The sequence below is a fragment of the Crinia signifera genome, chromosome 1, assembly GCF_055691185.1.
Source record: "Crinia signifera chromosome 1, ASM5569118v1, whole genome shotgun sequence".
Taxonomy (NCBI): Eukaryota; Metazoa; Chordata; class Amphibia; order Anura; family Myobatrachidae; genus Crinia; species Crinia signifera.
The window spans coordinates 276,719,706-276,741,775 of NC_139217.1; the positions used below are offsets into that span (position 1 = coordinate 276,719,706).

The window sequence follows — 22,070 nt, forward strand, 5'->3', positions numbered from 1 at the left end:
TCATAACTTCGTAACAGGAGTTCATTCATAGAAGTCGATTTCCATTATGCCATCTCAGTTGAAAAAGAATTGATTCCAACAGCTCTTGTCACACTTTTATCTATAATACTTCTGTCTAATAACCTGACCCAACAACATTGTGTAAAATGATGACCGGTAAAGCCTGCAACAAACTAGTTTTACTTCCCTGTCTACCCATACTGAATGCAACTCCTGCCCTATAAAAAGTAGACGTAATTCCGATCAATATTGGGCATGCTTAGTGATGTCATTGTATGCTAATATGACATCATGCTATAACCTATGCTCTGATACTATGTACAGTACATGGAAGGAACCAGGTAAGTACGGGAGACAAGTACAAATGACTTAGAATATATTCCAATCAAAATAAGTTGAACGCATATGTTGGTGCCATAAGAATGTACTACATATTGCCAAATACTATGTTTTTACAAAAATATATAATACGACTTCCTACAATAATTAGCTCCAAGTAAATTTCCCATAATCAAATTACCAATCCCCCTAACACCCTCAAACCACACTTTATTCATGTTACCCAGATATAATTAATGCAAGCGCTAGGGAAGTGAGGAATTCCTAAGTAAAAAAGTCCTGGCTGGACTAGAGATAAACAATCTCTTCGAAACTCGCATAACTCACAGTGGAAGAGACTTGTCCCAAAGATGCAATGTCTGGCAGACATTTGCTTCACCATTCTATACTGTGCCCCTCATTCTGATTCATTTGGTTCCCGGCAAAATCGCAACGGGGACCAATGTTTACACACTGTGCATGCACATATTCGCATTTGCGCATGTGCAGGGCTTCTGTGTGGGTGCCTTCAGCGACTTGCATAGTTGACGTGGCATTCGCACAGGGAGGACTGGATGAGGGTGGGATGGAAGTGGCCACGTTTCTTGGCCATACTCAAAAAAATGGGCATCCCCATTCGAACACAGGCTGGAACCGGAAGCAGGCGGCTGATGTCACCGGATGTCAGCCACCTTCCACATTCTACCCAGATGCCGCAAGTTTAGGTCAGTCCAGACTGACTGAATATGGCCCTGTAGGCTACCTGTGAATGGATGTATATGCAAATCATCCATTCGCAAAGTGGCGGGGATGCTCGGATGGTCTACGGCGTTAGATGGCTCAATCAGAATCACCCCCCGTATTTGTAAATTGTCATTTCCTTGACTTCATAGTCTGTCACCAGAATGGGGAGTATGGCAGGTGATTCATTCTGCTGCTTGTGGTATGGTAAGACTGGGAACACATATAACCATATATCCGTGTCCCACGGAAATGTTTTATATTTGGTGCCCAAGTACAGAATGAAGGTAATATTTTACATACATGTTTTGAAAATGTCACTCACCTCTACATTATACTATCAGATGAGGTTTGGGGGTCTTCAAACTAAATATTTGGTTTGTAGGTATATCAAAGGTTATGTGAACTCATTTAGTCTATGAAATTAATGGTTCGATCGCTCATCCCATAATATTGCCATTTCCATAGTATAACAATCTTACTAAAGTATGTGTTATAACATTGAACTCACAATGAAATAAGTTGTAGAAGAAAGAATGTATTGCAGTTGTTTTATTCAAAGTGAGGGCCAGATGTATCAAGCGTCAAAAAGTGATAAAGTGGAAAGTGATAAACAACCAACCAATGAGCTCCTGCCTGACATTTTTCAAACACAGTCCGTGACATCACAGGTAGGTGCTGATTGGCTGGCTGTTTATCACTCTCCATTTTATCATTTTTGAAGCTTGATACATCTGGACCTATGTGTTATGGCAATTTGTATTATACATTTTTGTATATGTATCCTCTCCCGTATCTTTCAAGGAGAAATATTGGTTTAAAATTGGTGTTCTAAAGAAAAACTGTTCCTGAATCAAGACGCTCCAAAAACTGAAACAATCAGCCAGGAAAGAGGTTCGCTAACCCGGTTGTACATCCTATTTCCATGTGCACTCACAAAAGCATACATGCAATCTCAGCATCTGAGCATGAGAAAATAACCTTGTTAATAATTAACTCATTATGAATTGGAAAAAAGTAGGGAAAATAGGGCCACCGTCTAGTGTATCTGGTGTAGGTTAATGTCAGAGGTCATTTTATTAATTCGCATTAATCGATTGCAGATGTTAATGCTTTGCCTTCTTGCTCACAAGATTAACTGAAAAGAAAACTAAGGGACTTATTACAAGATACTGGTCAACTTCAGTTTTCACTTTTATGCCTCAGACTAGTAATGGAATTTAAAAAAACAAAAATACAAAATAGTTTTCAAAATAGTTTTCAATTGTTTCTTAAACCAATTTTTACAGTATTCAAATACTGAAGCAACTAAAATATTACTAGTGAATAGGAACCTTATGTTGAAAAAAATTAGAATGATTTAAGGAAGTATCGTGCATTGAATGAATAGTTTCAACAAGCAGGTCACACCAATATATAGTCTATGTGCAATAACCACTAAACACTTGTATTTTAATCACTATTAGCCAAGGATAATGACATAAGCAGTTGCACTGTTCTATGCTCAGTTAATGAAGCATCAACTGCTGATTAATCGACTGGCTCTATTATTAATTTTATTATTGTCACATAACCAATTCCTATCAGTTAAAGCAATTTAAAGGCAAACAGCAAGTCAAATAAGCAATCTAAAAAACAATTGCAATGCTATTTACCTCAATATTATTCATATAGTAGAGATAATACTGTGTTTTATTGTACATTATACAGAACTCTAATTCTGGGTGGTGTAATTTTAACTGGTCATTGAAGCCAAATATTCTTTTAAATATTTGTCTGCTAAAAAGAGGTCAGTATATTGTAAGAGGCAATAAGATTATAATCCCAAAAATGTATAACCGAACATACTGTATAACCATTATATATAGGTCCTAAACTTGTGTAAAAAATTAAATTGTAAAAAATGTAATGTTGTAGTGTTCATTTTGTTTATGATTTATGAATGCATTTGAATATTTGTCATATGGCAATTTATAATTTTATGAATTTGCATAGTATATAATATGTTGAATTAATACTTTCTAACAATTACTCTAGAATATTCTTTTTGCCATGCCGGGTGGCGGCGGACGGCAGCAGGGAATTCTGTCGGAACAGGGCTCGTGAGTGTCTTGTGTGCCCCATTCTGACTGATGGCGGGGTCTGGCGGCTGGCGAGGGCTGGCGATTCTATCACCAGCCTTTGCAAAGCTGACGCGGCTCCATCTGTATGTTGTGTTTTTTTATGTTTTCTAGTTTTTTGGGTTTGTTAATGTCCCATGGAACAGCCGAAGAGGACTTATGTATTTTTGTTTATAATGTGGGTAATTACAGTTAGTATATTACTGATAATACTGTGGTTGCTTTGTAAATAGGCAGGACACAGTACTAGCATCACTGGAAGTCTCTCTAAGCATACTGTAGATAGAATACAGTAGCATGTCTAAGGTCAGACAGCCTGAGGAAGCAATCATGAGTACAATGCAATTTGGCTGTAATTGCTCCTGTGTTGCATGCATGGTACAGAATGCATATATTATCTTACAGTGCAACCACCCCTTAGCAGTGCACATAGTTTGATTGGAAACAACATAATCATGCCACTATACCTGGACCCAATTATATGTCTGGAAATGTGTTTGTGCCTCTTACAACCCTGCATAGCCGGCAATTCTGCCAGCATGGCCTCTCTGAACTTTGCCCACATGAGAACACCTTGTCATAGCTCGGTAACATCTTCTCAGTCACATGTGGCAAAGTGATTGAAATATCACATGTATCACACATACTTCTATATGCACAAAATATGCTCTGCAAACAGGCAATTTTTTTAATGTATAGTTAATATCAAGAATTACTCTATTTTTTTATGAGGTTTTTATAAACATAGATATTCTTTTCCCCGCTTAGCCGTGGCTCTAAGTGCAGTCAAAAAATATATCAGTATCGGATTATGTAACATCACTGCTGTAGAAAAGCAGGGATGAAAAAATGATTTGTGGACTGTAGTTTGTGTTCAATAATCTATACTATTATAACACATTTACATGAGTCCTGAGTCTGACTTGAAATTTGGAATGCAGTTCCAAACTGGGTTAGATATTGGCCTGCCCCCTGTCCACTGCAGCTATGTCCCAGATTATTGCCAGGGCAGGGCCATTTACACTGCACACAGGTGTAGTAGTGCCGGAGGTCTCAGTAGCATTATTCCCAGTAGAGACTCTGCTCTCCATTCACAATACATGCCCACCCCCAGATCAGTATGAAAGCTGCACGGACCAGGAGTCAGCAACCCCATGGATCTCAGTATGCTTTAATGGGAGCTAGATTGGATGACCCATTGTACCTATTTACACTGCTCCTGGGACCAGCTTTAAAAGCTTGCCCAGTTAAATTCCTAGGTCACAGGGTACAGATTACCCATTTTCCTTTGAGCCACAACCAAGGTTATTACAGGAATAATCTTACTATCACTTGTTACTAATCCTAAATGGTATCACAGCCAATCAGCTCATAACTGTTGTGTTGTAAAGAAGACAGGAACTGATTGGTTGGAGCACTATTTAAGATTAGTAACAAGCGATAACTAGAATTTCAGTCATTGCTATCTGCCCCAGCGGCCTATTCAGCCCCGTTCCGTTGGTGGGGGTGCATGCGCAGACCTGCTCGCTAGGCGAATATAAGCTGCCTAGCAAGCGGCTCTGAACCAAGCCCCCTGTTTCTATGATTTGCTACTTATGATTGTGTATATGACGCATAAGAACGAAATATCCCATACAGTATGTACTGATACAGTATTACAAACTAGAAATGACCAGAGTTTACTGTACCCTAACATTGCACTGATATTAGTAGGATTAGTGTGACTAGACACCTGAAAGCATTGTGAGGATGCAATGAACCCAACAAAAACTTCATGGGACAATACTGTGCTGTAATTCTGCATAAGGAACAAAATTAGAGTTCTATATTATAATTGTACAACTATTTTTACAGCAAAAATAATAATAATAAAATGTAACAAAAACACAAAATGGAAAAATAATTATAATAAATAAAAGCAGGTTAGCAATTAGTCTTAAAGAAATAATATTTACCCAGTTACATTTCTAATTTTCCCACTGCCCCAATTGCTCCTTCATCCTCTGGGTGCAATCCGGATGGTCTGCATTAAAAACAAACAGAAACAAACCACACCCATAACTCTGGAAACATATCCTTAGCTTCTTATAGTACTGATAGAGGGGCAGATTTAAGGCCTAGATGTATTGAAGGTTACATAATTTTGAATGCCTTCATAAGCTAATTGAGATTATTTAGAACAATGTTTTGTTTGACAGAAACAAGTCGTTATTCTCATAAAGATTTGCACCAACAGTTCAATTGAAATGGTGCTACACTGGCCAAACCTTACACACTTCGATACAAGTAGGCAGAAAGTATACTGAAAGACATAAAATTGCATGACACAGTGACCTTGTACACATGAATGTCATGTGACTTGCAAACAATAAAATAAATCTGCCCCAATATTATACATTAAAATTTGTCATTACTTTCATCCTCTGTTTATAGATGTACAAGGTGCAATCCATTATGAATTGTAAACTGAAATGTAATGTGTTCCAATGCTCCTTCGGGTCATGGAAATAGAGTGCTACAAGGACTGAACCACCACTTACATTAAAAAGCCCATAAATAGTGTACAGTATCTAATGCACAGGTTCTCAAACCTCGTCCTCAGGACCCCACAGAGTGAATGTTTTACAGGTCTCCTCACAGAATCACAAGTGAAATAATTAGCTCCACCTGTGGATATATTCAAATGTGTCAGTAAATAATGATTGCACCTGTCGGGTGACCTGAAAAACTGGAACTGTGTGGGGTCATGACAACCGAGTTTGAGAACCACTGATCAGACTTAGAAACAGCACAGTATTCCAGACCTAAGAGTTGGAAATTTTTAAAGTGATGGATCAGGATGGCTCTATCTGTATGACTCTCTTGACAATTACTATGACTATTACTATATATACATTATCTCCATTCTCCATTTTAACTTACAGGTTAAGTTGCAAGAGCTGAGAGTACTGTATAAGAATGTGTTAAACATTTTGGATGGGCAAAACATTTCAATACAATAAGTTGGAATAGGAGCCATTCCATATTCAGATGCAGCTTGTTGTTTGATGTTGTTACCTGCATCCTCACCTACTTCTCACCTTGACAGTGACTATGCTTTAAAGAACAGTAAGCATGTAGCACAGAAAGAAGAAGGTGAGGATGCAGGAAGTCAGTCACTTAAATGTCTTAGAATATGAAACAAATCACTCAGTCTAGTCACGGAGGCAGCTCCCTCATCACTCAAATTATACACTTGAAGATAAGCTCCCACCAAGTCCTACTGGGGTTTGACTAATTTACTGCACGGATAGTGCATGTCTGTTGTAATAACAGGTAGGATACATTGGGGTCGGCCATTTATCTGGATTACACTTCTGTGCTCAATGCACAATGAATTATGCTGCCTAGTCTTCTACTCTTTTTTTCATGAGCCCTTTCATCCCTCTAGGGGACCTCTAATGTGGCAGGCAAACAAAATTAACTGTCTTGTCTAGTCAACAAGGGTAGAGTCTCAAAAAAAGGCATTTCACTTTGCAGAGGAAGCAATGCATTAGTGTGTCCACTTCAGGAATGTTAATCCTCCTCTAGCACCCCATGCTGTTAGGTGAGCAGAATAAGCCCCAAATTAGGACCTTTCGCTTATCTGTACCTGTGAACAACCACCTTTCCTGCAAAATGGAATGGGACAGAAGGAAAACTACAACATACTGTTAATAAGCACTGAATAATAAATTTTACTGCCTCTCAGTTAACTGGTTAAGGAGCAAATTTCAAATCTGCCTAAAACTAAAACAATAGGATCTTTGTTGTGGGTGGATGGGGGGGGGGGGGGGGCAGGGAGTCATCATAATATATTTATTAAAATTATTGTTATTAAAAGATGAATATTGTGACTGATTTTAAACTGTTCTAAAACTTTTGCCAAGCTTTTCCATTTTCCTGATGGCTTAATTAACATTTGGAAAATAAATATTTACTTATGTAGGTATTATTTTTATTATTAATAATATTTAATTATTTACGTGGCACCACAAGCGTTCTGCAGCACCTTACAACGTGCATAATAAATGAAGGAAAACAACACAACAGGGAAAATACAGTACAAGACAATGTAGAACAAGTACATAATATGTATGGACATGATACTGACATAAGCATCAGGCTGGCAGAAACTGAAGAAACAGTAGGTGCCGTTGTAAGGAGTATGGGGTAGGTGATAGCCTAAGTAAGAGAAGGAAAAGCAGAAGGGCTGAGGGCCCTGTTCACCAGAGCTTACATTCTGATGGGGAGAAACAGACAGATTAGAAATAGGGGTTAGGATGAAAGATAGCTGGGTCTTAAAGGCCCATTTGAAGTTGTGCAGAGAGATGGAGATTCGCATAAGAAGAGGTAGAGAATTCCAGAGAAAGAGAGTAGCTGGTGAAAAATATTGGTGGTGGAAGTGGGAGGAGATAATCTGTAAGCATTAGAGGTGGAATGCATTCAGTTAATAGGGCCGATGTTAATGTAAAGGAATGTAAGCTCCGAGGTGCAAATGGTGAGGGCTTTGGTAGTGAGTGTGAAAAGCTTGGATTCTGAAGGGGAACAGGAGCCAGTGTAGGATGTGTAAAAGAAGGGAGGTTGATGTAGTATGTGTTTCGTGAGAAATTAGAAATTTTACAGAAGTCAAATCTGAAGATTACTATTGAGAAGCTGAGGGTCTTAGTAGCATCCAAGGTGAGAAAGGTCCAGTCAGAAATATTTTTCAACAGAAATTACAGGACTGCAAGAGGTACTGCATGTGTGGTTTGATGAAGAGGGAGGGATATAATGCTGGATGATTGGAATTTGAGATGGGACATCAAGTAAGGTATAGGAGGGAGACAGTTGGAGATTTATTAGGAGAAAAGGAGACAGGTCAGGTGATGGGAGGTTGCTTTGAGTATCATCAACAGACAGATGATATTGGAAGTCAAAAGACCTTATGAGCTCACCTAAAGAGGACAAGTAGACAGAGAAAATGAGTCATCCAAAACCAGAACCTTGGAGGACACCTACTTTTAGTGGAAGCAGCGGGAAGGTAGAATCATGAGAGGAGATAGAGAAAAATTAGTCATAGAGGAGAGCCAAAAGTAGGCAGTATCACACAGACAAATGGAGTGAAGCTTTTGCAGGAGAAGAGGGTGGTCAACAGTGTCAAAATCAGCAGAGAGGTCAAGAACAATAAGCAGGGAGTAGTGGTCCTTGGATTTGGCATCAAGGTGGTCATTGCAGACTTTCATGAGGGCAGTTGCAGTGGAGTGGAGAGGACATAAGGCTTACTGGAATGGGTCAAGCATTGAGTGGGAGGAAAGAAAGGTAATGAGGCAGTTGTAGACAACAAAATACATGAGGGAGATCCTGTTATGAATAATAATACTGTACCTGTCAATCATGTAATTGGAGCTGCTGCCAAAGCCCATTACATATGTACTACATATACTCCTCCTTATAGCCCCCCAAGAAACATACTAGAAAAAGTCTGCCAAAGGAGAGGCCAAGAGAAGTGACATGAAACCAGGGGCTGTCCTTCCCCAACGAAGAAACCCGCTAACACCAATAAACAATATCCAGCTCAAGGGGATCTGAATTATATTTTTTCAATTTATTTTGAATGGTTGTAATTGTAAATTATAAAGCTGATTGTCTATATTATTTTACTTTTATTTTCCATTAAAGGAAAGCTATGGTTGAAATACAATTAGATTTAGTATATGAATATAACAGAAATATCCACTGTTGTTTGAAGATAGTGAAGCTTTTGTATATCAACCTCAAAACTGGACAGCCCTTTAAAGATGAGCATATAGGAAAAAGAAAAAAAACAACAGCAACAGAGTGCTAAGTAATGTAGTGCTGAGTGCAAGGTGCATATTGGACAGTCTATCAGCACTCAGACTTTCAATTACGAGTGTCCCTGCCCCTATTTTGTTTAAATGTTCAATAGCACCAGTCCTAATGGTAATATATTATACATTATTTAGCAGTCGGGTCGCCAGTACTTTCAATGTTGTTCAGTGGTTTCAATTAAAACTGCAAATGTATCATATTGTAATAATTTAAATTAGTAATGTAACAACTGGAAATATAGATGAGATGATTAAATAAGAAATAAATAAATGTATGATTTTTTCCCCTCTAAAGTGTGCCCAGCCCTCCATTAAAATAGATGACCACTCGTTTCATATTCCCAAATTGAGATTAAAAGTATTTGCAAAAATGTTATACTTTTCAATTGTTAAAAACATTAATCAGGGCCTGGTTACACATATGTACACTAATTTAATGATACACTTTCAAAGTATTTTCCACGCATCATGTTACAATATAAATTATTACAGCAACAGTGAGCATTAAAAAAATACATGAGAAAGGTAACACAGTCTTTAAAAAGTGCTAAAATCTGTTAATTTTTACATATAGTTACATAGAATTTAAGGCTGAATAAAGACTCACGTCCATCCAGTTCAACCTTGGTGTATTAGCTTCATCCCTTGTTATACGTAGTGTATACTGATATATTTAAGGACTTATTATGATTATTGCTTGTACCCCTGTATGTTTTTATCCAATAGATGTTTGTCCAACCTTGTTTTAAACGTATTTATTGTGTCTGCCGACAACACATCTCCAGGAAGAGAGTTCCATAGTTTGGCTACCCTGACTGTTCAAATAAAAATTCTTCTAAGGGAATGAAATCTTCTTTCCTCTAATCTAAACTCATGTCTTCGTGTCCTTGAGTCCTTCCTTACATTAAAAAGGGCGTCTGACAGTTCCTTATATTGTCCCCTGATATATTTGTACATGTTTAGCATGTCCCCCCCTTAAACATCTCTTTTCTAGCGTAAACAATCCTAAATGGCTCTATCTATCTTTATAGCTTAAATTCTCCATTCCCTTTATTAGCTTTGTTGCTCTTCTTTGGACTTTTTCCAGTTCTATGATGTCCTTTTTATAGTGAGGGGCCCAGAATTGTACCCCATATTTTAGATGTGGTCTAACCAATGCTGTGTACAATGGCATAATTACATTTAAGTTCCTAGTCTCCATGCCCCTTTTTATGCATGCTAGTATCCTGTTGGTCTTTTTAGAAGGCAGCGGTAGGAAAAAAAACATAAAAACATACTATGCCACAGTAATGTGGCACCTTATGATGAATAGGGCAAGGATTTGTGTATTTAATATAATAACTGACAGCTTATCACTTAAGTATGATTTGTCATGGGTAGTAAAGTACAACAAATTGTCACCCACAAAACACCTGGCTCAACTTGGAAACTTGGTACAGATGGTCAACACTCCAAATTCTGAAGAAATTCAGGTTTCCCTATACAGTATATTACTTTAATGGATATAAGGTAACTTAAACAGGGCAGTATTAACAGCACTGTAGGTCCTTGGCAAAGCAATGCTATGTGATTCCTTCCCATCCATTCAAGACAACCAATAAAATAATTATAAAATGTCTCTCCTGCTTTTCTGTGCCTTCTCCACATGGCTTTCAATAAGCAAACTGAAAGTAATTCACTGTCTTGCTGTGGACTAGGAAGCAGGTAGAGAAAACTTATTTGCCACTCCGATTGTTTGACTATAGCCCACCCCTGCTCAGTGTCCCATAGAATTGTGGGGCCCTGGGCAGCTACCCAATGTGCCTATGCATTAAGATGGCCCTGACAACAAATTAAACCAATTAATATGCCACAAAGTTTTGATATTCCAAAATGTATTTGCATTTATTTTTCTAAAATACTTATTCCTCTAGACTAGTCCACCCAAACCCGAATAGTTCTGAACGCACTGTAGAGCACACAATTTTGCCTAAATCTCATTGTTTAATTGTTTTTCATATTTACAAACTATTTTCCTGACCACCGCTGCTACCATATGAGGGAAACCAATTCTGTCAACCCCAAATATGTGGAGACTTATTTGCACTTTAGGTATAAAGACCTTTAAGAAAAAGTAGAGTGTTGTTCTTTTTCCATAGAGAGATTGAGCTAATTGCTCAAATTTAATTGGCCATCAGTTGTCTGACTCAGTATCAATATGTGATCTGTGAATCATGATGAGACAGGGCGATAATAGTCTACAGGGGGATTTATAATGGTCAAAAGGAGGCTGGCTAAGGGCAACTTTGGTCAAATACAAAGGTTGTTGGACCTCACATTTGTGGAATTATGATTAATGGCACTAATAATGTGGATGATTACTGATATGCGCATCTCCTGTAGTTTATCATATTGCACTGTCTGCCTACGTCCACAATAAACATGCTATCATTTACCTCTTTATTGAAGGCACTGTTCCTCCGAAAGGAACGCTTTCTAATTACTTGGTAATGTTTTATGTCTTAAACATTTTGCAGCTCTGGACCCTGCCAACTGCTCAGTGTCTTTCTGTTGATTAATGGCATTGTGTTTAATCAAAATTTAGAACCAAGCTCCAGTGTCTCTCGTGTGGAGACTGCAAACTGCCAAAGCACTTAGTGAAAGAAACGTGGTTGCAAACAATTGCAACAGCATATCTGATTCCAAAGCCACGGGGTGCTATTAACCCTTATTTTGGCTGCAGTACAGTGAAAATAAAAATAAGATTAATTATGTTTATGCAGCTAGAGTGATACTTATTGAGATCTATATTAGATGCATCAAAATATAAAAAGCTTTGCCACTGAATTAAATTCTAAAATTGTTATTTTTGTTGAGTATTAAAAGGATTATCAGAGTGAGTTCTACACCAGTTTTTGCAGCACATCATGTGTGAAATCTCTGTGTGGATGCCAGCAAGCAGATTCATGTCTGTCTGCAAGGGCGTAACTATCATAGGTGCAGGGGGTGCAGCTGCTATGGGGCCCAGAGCTGAATGGGGCCCATCTTTACTGTCTAAGTAATATGTTTTACGTACATTTATCACCATCAGTGTCTTCATAGGGGGCCCTTACAAACTTTTGCTATGGGGCCTACGAATATCAAGTTACGCCCCTGTCTGTCTGTGTCATGCGTGAGGATCAGATTCAGACTTGATCGCTGATCTGCAATGTTGCAGGTGACTGTGAGTAGATAGCCGCCACCCATACAGAAAACTGCACCCTGCATATCTGCAACTTAATCATGATAAAATCGTAGATTGCTATCCACTTGCAGATCCATACGCATACGTCCCAGCATGACCCTCTCCAGGAGGGACACAATTTTTCTGGACTTCCATCTTAATATATGATTACCATCACCTGTTTTCAAAAGGTTTACTAATAAGAAAGGTGTTTCACCACATGTGATGGCAATCCTACATTAAGAGGAAAGTCCAGGAGCAGAGCATTGTGTCCCTCCTGGAGAGGGTCATGTTGGGAGGTATGATATGCAATTCACAAACCACCAAATGATTTTTCCAGTCTGTGCAAATGTGAGTAAGGCTGACCCTACCGGTCATCTTAGATGGAGACAGAATGAGGACAGCGCTAATATCACAGACACTCCCTGAGCAAACCCGTCTGCATTTTTTCAGAAGCTCCCTGAAAAAAATATATGTCTACCCCCTAACGCCAGCTTCCTGTCAGTCAACCTCTGGCCACATTGCATTTACATTCCATGCACAATTTGTGTTGCTATGTCCCCTAGTGCATGCGCGCTATGGTCTGAATGCATGCGCAGTCATCCGGTAATCAATCGAGCTCCGAATTGCACATCAGTGATCAACTCTGAATCAGGCTGTGCGAATGGGCATTTTTTGGGCAGAGTAAGAATAAGGGCAAGTTACTGTACCTCACTTACAAACATATACAGCCTGGGACACAGATACAAACACACCAGAGAAACCAGTATTCTTTATGGTTGGTCATGGTTAAAAATTAGAAGATAGTCTCTTGCAAGTGGCTGATTACAAGTTAATAAGATTTATTTATGCCTAATAATACATATTTTGCAGACATAACAAATAGTTAAAAAAAAAATGGACATGAGTGTAAGTGACATATTCCTAGGTAATTTGTGCCTTTATTCTCCTGCTGCCAAGCTGCACCCATCTTGTCATTCGTTTGATTCAGCAAATGGAGGGAAATTTTTTTTTGCTAGAACTTTTTTTTTTAGCTTCAGGCCCAAAAGGAATATCATTTATAAATATATATTTGTGTCACACTAATTGTTATACGCCTTTTAATATTGAAATCTTATAATATGTTTATGGATTTAAAAAAAATCCATGATAAATAGAAAAAACACATGAAATTGCAGGAACCAGGGGTGTTTCTATAGAGGACGAAGCCGTGTCTTGAGCCCCTTAACTCTAGGTGGCAGCACTGTAGACTGTGAACACTGGGTTCACTAATTGACTCTAGCCCTGTCCCAGAGTCTACTGCGCATGAGTAGGTAGGTTGCCAGGATAATGACACAGAGGCCATTTTCCCTGTGATTTCTGCAGCCCTGCTGCTGCTGACACAGGACTCCGAGAGTAAGTATTGAAAAAAACGTTTCCAGGGTGTGTACACACTGCACCCATTATATATATATATATATATATATATATATATATATATATATATATATATATATATAGAAGGCTGGGAAACTGGCACTCAAGGCAAAGGATGAAATCCAATAATAAGGTACAAATGCTGGGGTGCCTTCCTTAGTCAATCACTTGGATCAGCATACAACAGGAACACAATGGAGGCGGCACTCGACAGACTGAATGAATAAAAGTCCTTTAATCCGACATGTTTCGGGGTTACCCCCCGTCGTCAGGGACAAAACAGCTTGACAAACATGTAATGCACAGTACACTGTATAAATACCCCCAACACAGCCCCAGAACCCGCCCCCATCAAACAATCACTCACCACCATTCTGCACCTGCCGGGCAGAGGTCCGTACCGCGCCATCAGCGTGGACCGGAAGGTCCCGCTGTTGCAGTCTTCCCCCCGCGCCCGACAGCTAAGCCACTAAGTTCCCCTATCACGGCATCTCCCCGGCGGCTGTATGTGTCAGGTCGGAGACCGGCGGGCGGCAAGTCAATGACGTTGCCACACATCCGCCAACCACCTCCACGACGCATTGCCAACCAGGACCGGATGTCCGGATGGAACACAGTGCGCTCAGACGGCAAAAAGGTGGTTACCTAGAAACCAGAATAAACAAAAACATGGTGACATCAGATACACCGATATACCGATATATGTCTAAAAAAGCACACTGCTGTGGTAAATAAGAATCCTCAGACGTGTGCCCAGTCCTAGTGAACAAAGAAGAATACAAAGCTTTAAAACATGGCAAAAGCATGATATTATTGCAGAATATATCATGCTACGTATTAATAGACTAACGCAGAAAAATACATGTACAAAATATAGATAATAATTACATACTAGCCCGCGCCGCATGGAAATGCATCTGCGGAGGGCCCACCCCTTAACCAATGAACAGAGGGGAAATACATACTAAGTAAGGGCTATTCACATCAGCACACAATGCATTTGCAAGGCTAACATGTAATTACCACTAGATACCCTCCACATCACATAAGGGTGCAGCATCACTGAAAAAATACATAAAAAAAGAAACACATAAAAAGCAAAAATATTAAGATGAATATCTGTAGCCACTAAGACATTTACAGGAAACACTGCAACCCTAAGGTCTCATTCAGACCGTTGGGTGCCAGTGTCCCAAGGATGTAAATCCAATGACTCTCCCGCTGAAGCAAAGCCTTATTCCTGTTCCCACCCCTCAATGATTTGGGGACATGATCTATAATTAGGGATCGTATTTTATCAACAGGATGATTATGGCTAGCACAATGTCTGGCCAGTGGTTGATCACTGTACCCAGACTGTAATGCTTGGTTGATGGCTGTCCTATGCAGGGCCATGCGCTCCTTAAACTGGCGCTGGGTCTTCCCCACATAGGACAGCCCACAAGGACACGTAAGTAAATAAATTACATATATAGAACTACATGTAAGGGGAAAGTTAATGTGAAACATCCTACTAGAGTGAGGGTGTTTAAATTGATCACCCACCGTCAATGTCTTGCAGGTCAAACACCCCAAACATCGGTAGCATCCATTTCTCCTTGTAAGGAAATGAGATGGGGCTACCTTGTCCCAGCCAGTAATATCCAATTTAACCAAATGGTCTTTTAAATTGGCTTGTCTGGAATAACTGGGCATCAAATGGGTGTTAAGTAAAAGGGGTAAGTCTCTGTCACTGGAGACTATGGGCCACCACTTTTTAGCTTGAGCCGTGGTGTGTCTACTATCCACAGAGAATTTATTTACCCAGGGAAACTTATTTGAAGACTCTACTTGGGTCTGTCTGGGTTTACTTAATAGGGTATCATCCCTGTTGGTGTGAAGAACTTTTTCTCTTATAGGATTTAGTAGAGAGCGGGGATAACCCCTCTGGACAAATTTGTCCACCATAGAATCCAAAGCGGCCGGCACTTGTGCGTCATCCGAGGTAATTCGCCGTACCCGCAACAATTGCGAGTACGGTAACCCTCTGGTGACTGCCAAGGGGTGTGAACTGTTGTGGCGTAATAGAGTGTTTCTATCAGTAGGCTTGGTAAATAAAGCTGTCGTAATTTTACCTGCCTGAATAGATATATCTACATCAAGAAACTGCACCTGGTGAAGGTCAATAGTGGAGGTGAATTGAATTACACTGCCCGTGGAATTATGTTGAGACAGTAGATTATTCAAGAGGTCAGGATTTTTTGACCAGAAAATCAACAAATCGTCGATATATCGGTGGTATAACACCACACCATCAATCAAAACATTACCTTGGAAAAAAAGGGATTGTTCGATCCCATACATGAAAGTGTTGGCGTAGGCCGGAGCCACGGCCGACCCCATGGCCACGCCCAACTGCTGGATAAAAAACCTGCCATTATGGAGAAAATAGTTTCTAGTCAAAACTAATTGCAGTAATTTAATAAACAGCTCTACTGGAGGACCAAGGTAAAGAGGATTATCAACGATTAACTGTTTTACCGCCTCCACACCTGCATCATGGGGGATACAGGTGTAGAGGCTGGTAACATCCGCAGTACACAAACAGGTTATTTGTGAAATATCCCGGGTGAGGTGGAGGTCTCTCAAAAGGACCAGCAGGGAGGTAGTGTCCTTTAGGTAGGAGGGCAGTGCTTGAACACAAGGATTAAGCAGGCTATCTAAAAATACTGATACAGGATGGTACAAGGACCCCCTGGCCGAGATGATGGGTCGACCAGGAGGGTCCTTCAACCCTTTATGTATCTTGGGGATACAATAGAAAAGGGGCACCCTAGGGTAGTCCACCGTTAAAGCCTGTTTGAGTTCAATTGGAATATGTCCATCACGAACAGCTTGATTAAGGATAGAGTCCAACTCCACTTTAAACCCCCATGTTGGATCTTTCTCCAACACACCATAGGTATTAGAATCACTCAGGAGACGATCACATTCTTGTCGGTAGTTATTTACATCGAGGACCACTACCCCCCCACCTTTGTCAGCCCCTCGTATGATGATGTCTTTACGGGATGACAATGCTTTTAACGCCCTTTGTTCGGTTAAGGTGAGGTTATGAGATGTAGGTGTCCCCAAAGTAGACCGATGTAAGTTCTCTCCTTGTTGCTCCATCAACCGAATAAATGTTTTAACGGCCGGATTAGTAGATAGGGGGTCAAATTTGGATCGGGGAGCTATCCTTTTCAGCTATCCTTTTCAGCTATCCACGGGCAGTGTAATTCAATTCACCTCCACTATTGACCTTCACCAGGTGCAGTTTCTTGATGTAGATATATCTATTCAGGCAGGTAAAATTACGACAGCTTTATTTACCAAGCCTACTGATAGAAACACTCTATTACGCCACAACAGTTCACACCCCTTGGCAGTCACCAGAGGGTTACCGTACTCGCAATTGTTGCGGGTACGGCGAATTACCTCGGATGACGCACAAGTGCCGGCCGCTTTGGATTCTATGGTGGACAAATTTGTCCAGAGGGGCTATCCCCGCTCTCTACTAAATCCTATAAGAGAAAAAGTTCTTCACACCAACAGGGATGATACCCTATTAAGTAAACCCAGACAGACCCAAGTAGAGTCTTCAAATAAGTTTCCCTGGGTAAATAAATTCTCTGTGGATAGTAGACACACCACGGCTCAAGCTAAAAAGTGGTGGCCCATAGTCTCCAGTGACAGGGACTTACCCCTTTTACTTAACACCCATTTGATGCCCAGTTATTCCAGACAAGCCAATTTAAAAGACCATTTGGTTAAATTGGATATTACTGGCTGGGACAAGGTAGCCCCATCTCATTTCCTTACAAGGAGAAATGGATGCTACCGATGTTTGGGGTGTTTGACCTGCAAGACATTGACGGTGGGTGATCAATTTAAACACCCTCACTCTAGTAGGATGTTTCACATTAACTTTCCCCTTACATGTAGTTCTATATATGTAATTTATTTACTTACGTGTCCTTGTGGGCTGTCCTATGTGGGGAAGACCCAGCGCCAGTTTAAGGAGCGCATGGCCCTGCATAGGACAGCCATCAACCAAGCATTACAGTCTGGGTACAGTGATCAACCACTGGCCAGACATTGTGCTAGCCATAATCATCCTGTTGATAAAATACGATCCCTAATTATAGATCATGTCCCCAAATCATTGAGGGGTGGGAACAGGAATAAGGCTTTGCTTCAGCGGGAGAGTCATTGGATTTACATCCTTGGGACACTGGCACCCAACGGTCTGAATGAGACCTTAGGGTTGCAGTGTTTCCTGTAAATGTCTTAGTGGCTACAGATATTCATCTTAATATTTTTGCTTTTTATGTGTTTCTTTTTTTATGTATTTTTTCAGTGATGCTGCACCCTTATGTGATGTGGAGGGTATCTAGTGGTAATTACATGTTAGCCTTGCAAATGCATTGTGTGCTGATGTGAATAGCCCTTACTTAGTATGTATTTCCCCTCTGTTCATTGGTTAAGGGGTGGGCCCTCCGCAGATGCATTTCCATGCGGCGCGGGCTAGTATGTAATTATTATCTATATTTTGTACATGTATTTTTCTGCGTTAGTCTATTAATACGTAGCATGATATATTCTGCAATAATATCATGCTTTTGCCATGTTTTAAAGCTTTGTATTCTTCTTTGTTCACTAGGACTGGGCACACGTCTGAGGATTCTTATTTACCACAGCAGTGTGCTTTTTTAGACATATATCGGTATATCGGTGTATCTGATGTCACCATGTTTTTGTTTATTCTGGTTTCTAGGTAACCACCTTTTTGCCGTCTGAGCGCACTGTGTTCCATCCGGACATCCGGTCCTGGTTGGCAATGCGTCGTGGAGGTGGTTGGCGGATGTGTGGCAACGTCATTGACTTGCCGCCCGCCGGTCTCCGACCTGACACATACAGCCGCCGGGGAGATGCCGTGATAGGGGAACTTAGTGGCTTAGCTGTCGGGCGCGGGGGGAAGACTGCAACAGCGGGACCTTCCGGTCCACGCTGATGGCGCGGTACGGACCTCTGCCCGGCAGGTGCAGAATGGTGGTGAGTGATTGTTTGATGGGGGCGGGTTCTGGGGCTGTGTTGGGGGTATTTATACAGTGTACTGTGCATTACATGTTTGTCAAGCTGTTTTGTCCCTGACGACGGGGGGTAACCCCGAAACATGTCGGATTAAAGGACTTTTATTCATTCAGTCTGTCGAGTGCCGCCTCCATTGTGTTCCTGTTGTATGCTGATCCAAGTGATTGACTAAGGAAGGCACCCCAGCATTTGTACCTTATTATTGGATTTCATCCTTTGCCTTGAGTGCCAGTTTCCCAGCCTTCTATTGAAAATCTCCCCCCGGCTGTGGTTTGGAGGGAGCATTTATCGTGGCACCGGCGTTTGTATTATCAGTACACATTGTGGCTCCATACAGCCATTATCCTGTTTCTCATCAAGTTTTCTACAATCACTTCTGCCAGTTATTGTTTGTGGATTGAGCCTTGAATTTCCAAGATGTCAGCCAGCCAAGAAATGGACAGTGCATTGGAATTCATGCAAATGGATACTAGGACATTAGTAAGCCTCTCTGACACGGATGCAGAGACCATTCTGTCTAAATTAACCCTGAGTGAAGAGGGGGCTACTTTGGCACCAGAAGTTCTCTACAAACAATTATTGCGGCTCAAACAGAGGGAGTGTGATTTCAAATATCACTGTATAAGTCTGTCTGACTACTACCGAAGTAAGTTGATTCCACGTGGGTTTCGAGTGAGGAACGTACCAACCATCGGTCGGCATAATGCTGCATTTTGCCGCCGGTGGTTGGGGGTTCTGAACAAGTGCTCCATGGATCTACTCCTTCTGGTTGTGGAGGAATCCACCCGGGAACAGACCCTTTACCAACAACAGATTGAGCAATTCGATCAACTACACACTCCAACGCTTCTGGCAGATTCTAAAACCAATTGGTTGCAGAAAATACAGGAACAGATAGATCAATACAAAGCCAATTTATTGGCATTCAAACGTGAGAAATTATTGAAGGTTCAGGCAGATTATGACCAGAAACACGTGTACGACTGGCTAAATCCCAATCGCCAACAAGGAAGACCTAGACCCTACCGCAAACGAAACCCCTATTCTCGTGGAGGTGCCGGTGATACAGGGGGTTCTAGCACCTCACAGAGCGATGGTGACTCAGGTCCAGTGGCTTCAGGGAACGATAAGCGCCCTTTAGGGACCAAAACAAGGGCAATGTTGCTAAAAGATCCCACAACAACAGCAATAGGAGGACGCGGCGAGCAGGCCAAAACATCTGGCAAGAGAGGCAGCAAAACTCAAAAGGGCAAAAGGACCTAGTGTTCAACTTGTCATCAACTCCTTTGACTGAGGAAGAGACACAGGTCTTAGCCAAGGGTTTATCATTTATACCATCTAAACGTATGGACCCCTTCCAATGGAAGGTGGACACTTTCAGATTAAATAGGTCCTTACGTCTTAAAGATCATTTTGGTAAGCTGCCTGCTGCTACTACTAAATCTGGCTCTGAAACCGTTTTTATCCCTCCTAAATTGAAAAGGATAGCTCCCCGATCCAAATTTGACCCCCTATCTACTAATCCGGCCGTTAAAACATTTATTCGGTTGATGGAGCAACAAGGAGAGAACTTACATCGGTCTACTTTGGGGACACCTACATCTCATAACCTCACCTTAACCGAACAAAGGGCGTTAAAAGCATTGTCATCCCGTAAAGACATCATCATACGAGGGGCTGACAAAGGTGGGGGGGTAGTGGTCCTCGATGTAAATAACTACCGACAAGAATGTGATCGTCTCCTGAGTGATTCTAATACCTATGGTGTGTTGGAGAAAGATCCAACATGGGGGTTTAAAGTGGAGTTGGACTCTATCCTTAATCAAGCTGTTCGTGATGGACATATTCCAATTGAACTCAAACAGGCTTTAACGGTGGACTACCCTAGGGTGCCCCTTTTCTATTGTATCCCAAAGATACATAAAGGGTTGAAGGACCCTCCTGGTCGACCCATCATCTCGGCCAGGGGGTCCTTGTACCATCCTGTATCAGTATTTTTAGATAGCCTGCTTAATCCTTGTGTTCAAGCACTGCCCTCCTACCTAAAGGACACTACCTCCCTGCTGGTCCTTTTGAGAGACCTCCACCTCACCCGGGATATTTCACAAATAACCTGTTTGTGTACTGCGGATGTTACCAGCCTCTACACCTGTATCCCCCATGATGCAGGTGTGGAGGCGGTAAAACAGTTAATCGTTGATAATCCTCTTTACCTTGGTCCTCCAGTAGAGCTGTTTATTAAATTACTGCAATTAGTTTTGACTAGAAACTATTTTCTCCATAATGGCAGGTTTTTTATCCAGCAGTTGGGCGTGGCCATGGGGTCGGCCGTGGCTCCGGCCTACGCCAACACTTTCATGTATGGGATCGAACAATCCCTTTTTTTCCAAGGTAATGTTTTGATTGATGGTGTGGTGTTATACCACCGATATATCGACGATTTGTTGATTTTCTGGTCAAAAAATCCTGACCTCTTGAATAATCTACTGTCTCAACATAATTCCACGGGCAGTGTAATTCAATTCACCTCCACTATTGACCTTCACCAGGTGCAGTTTCTTGATGTAGATATATCTATTCAGGCAGGTAAAATTACGACAGCTTTATTTACCAAGCCTACTGATAGAAACACTCTATTACGCCACAACAGTTCACACCCCTTGGCAGTCACCAGAGGGTTACCGTACTCGCAATTGTTGCGGGTACGGCGAATTACCTCGGATGACGCACAAGTGCCGGCCGCTTTGGATTCTATGGTGGACAAATTTGTCCAGAGGGGTTATCCCCGCTCTCTACTAAATCCTATAAGAGAAAAAGTTCTTCACACCAACAGGGATGATACCCTATTAAGTAAACCCAGACAGACCCAAGTAGAGTCTTCAAATAAGTTTCCCTGGGTAAATAAATTCTCTGTGGATAGTAGACACACCACGGCTCAAGCTAAAAAGTGGTGGCCCATAGTCTCCAGTGACAGGGACTTACCCCTTTTACTTAACACCCATTTGATGCCCAGTTATTCCAGACAAGCCAATTTAAAAGACCATTTGGTTAAATTGGATATTACTGGCTGGGACAAGGTAGCCCCATCTCATTTCCTTACAAGGAGAAATGGATGCTACCGATGTTTGGGGTGTTTGACCTGCAAGACATTGACGGTGGGTGATCAATTTAAACACCCTCACTCTAGTAGGATGTTTCACATTAACTTTCCCCTTACATGTAGTTCTATATATGTAATTTATTTACTTACGTGTCCTTGTGGGCTGTCCTATGTGGGGAAGACCCAGCGCCAGTTTAAGGAGCGCATGGCCC

General features: G+C 41.0%; 1 protein-coding gene across 8 annotated transcripts in view; it reads right to left on the minus strand.

The window, feature by feature from the left end:
- Window positions 1-22,070, minus strand: part of BNC2 (basonuclin zinc finger protein 2) — a 474,973-nt gene that overhangs the window by 6,246 nt on the left and 446,657 nt on the right. The window contains exon 7 of one of the 8 annotated variants that reach the window (XM_083184360.1): window positions 5,135-5,202. The exons of the other annotated variants lie outside the window; for them this stretch is intronic. Coding sequence (XP_083040486.1) covers window positions 5,139-5,202 — 64 coding nt within the window. The 3' untranslated portion in view covers window positions 5,135-5,138. The remainder of the gene's footprint in view (window positions 1-5,134; window positions 5,203-22,070) is intronic. 8 annotated transcript variants of the gene reach the window in all.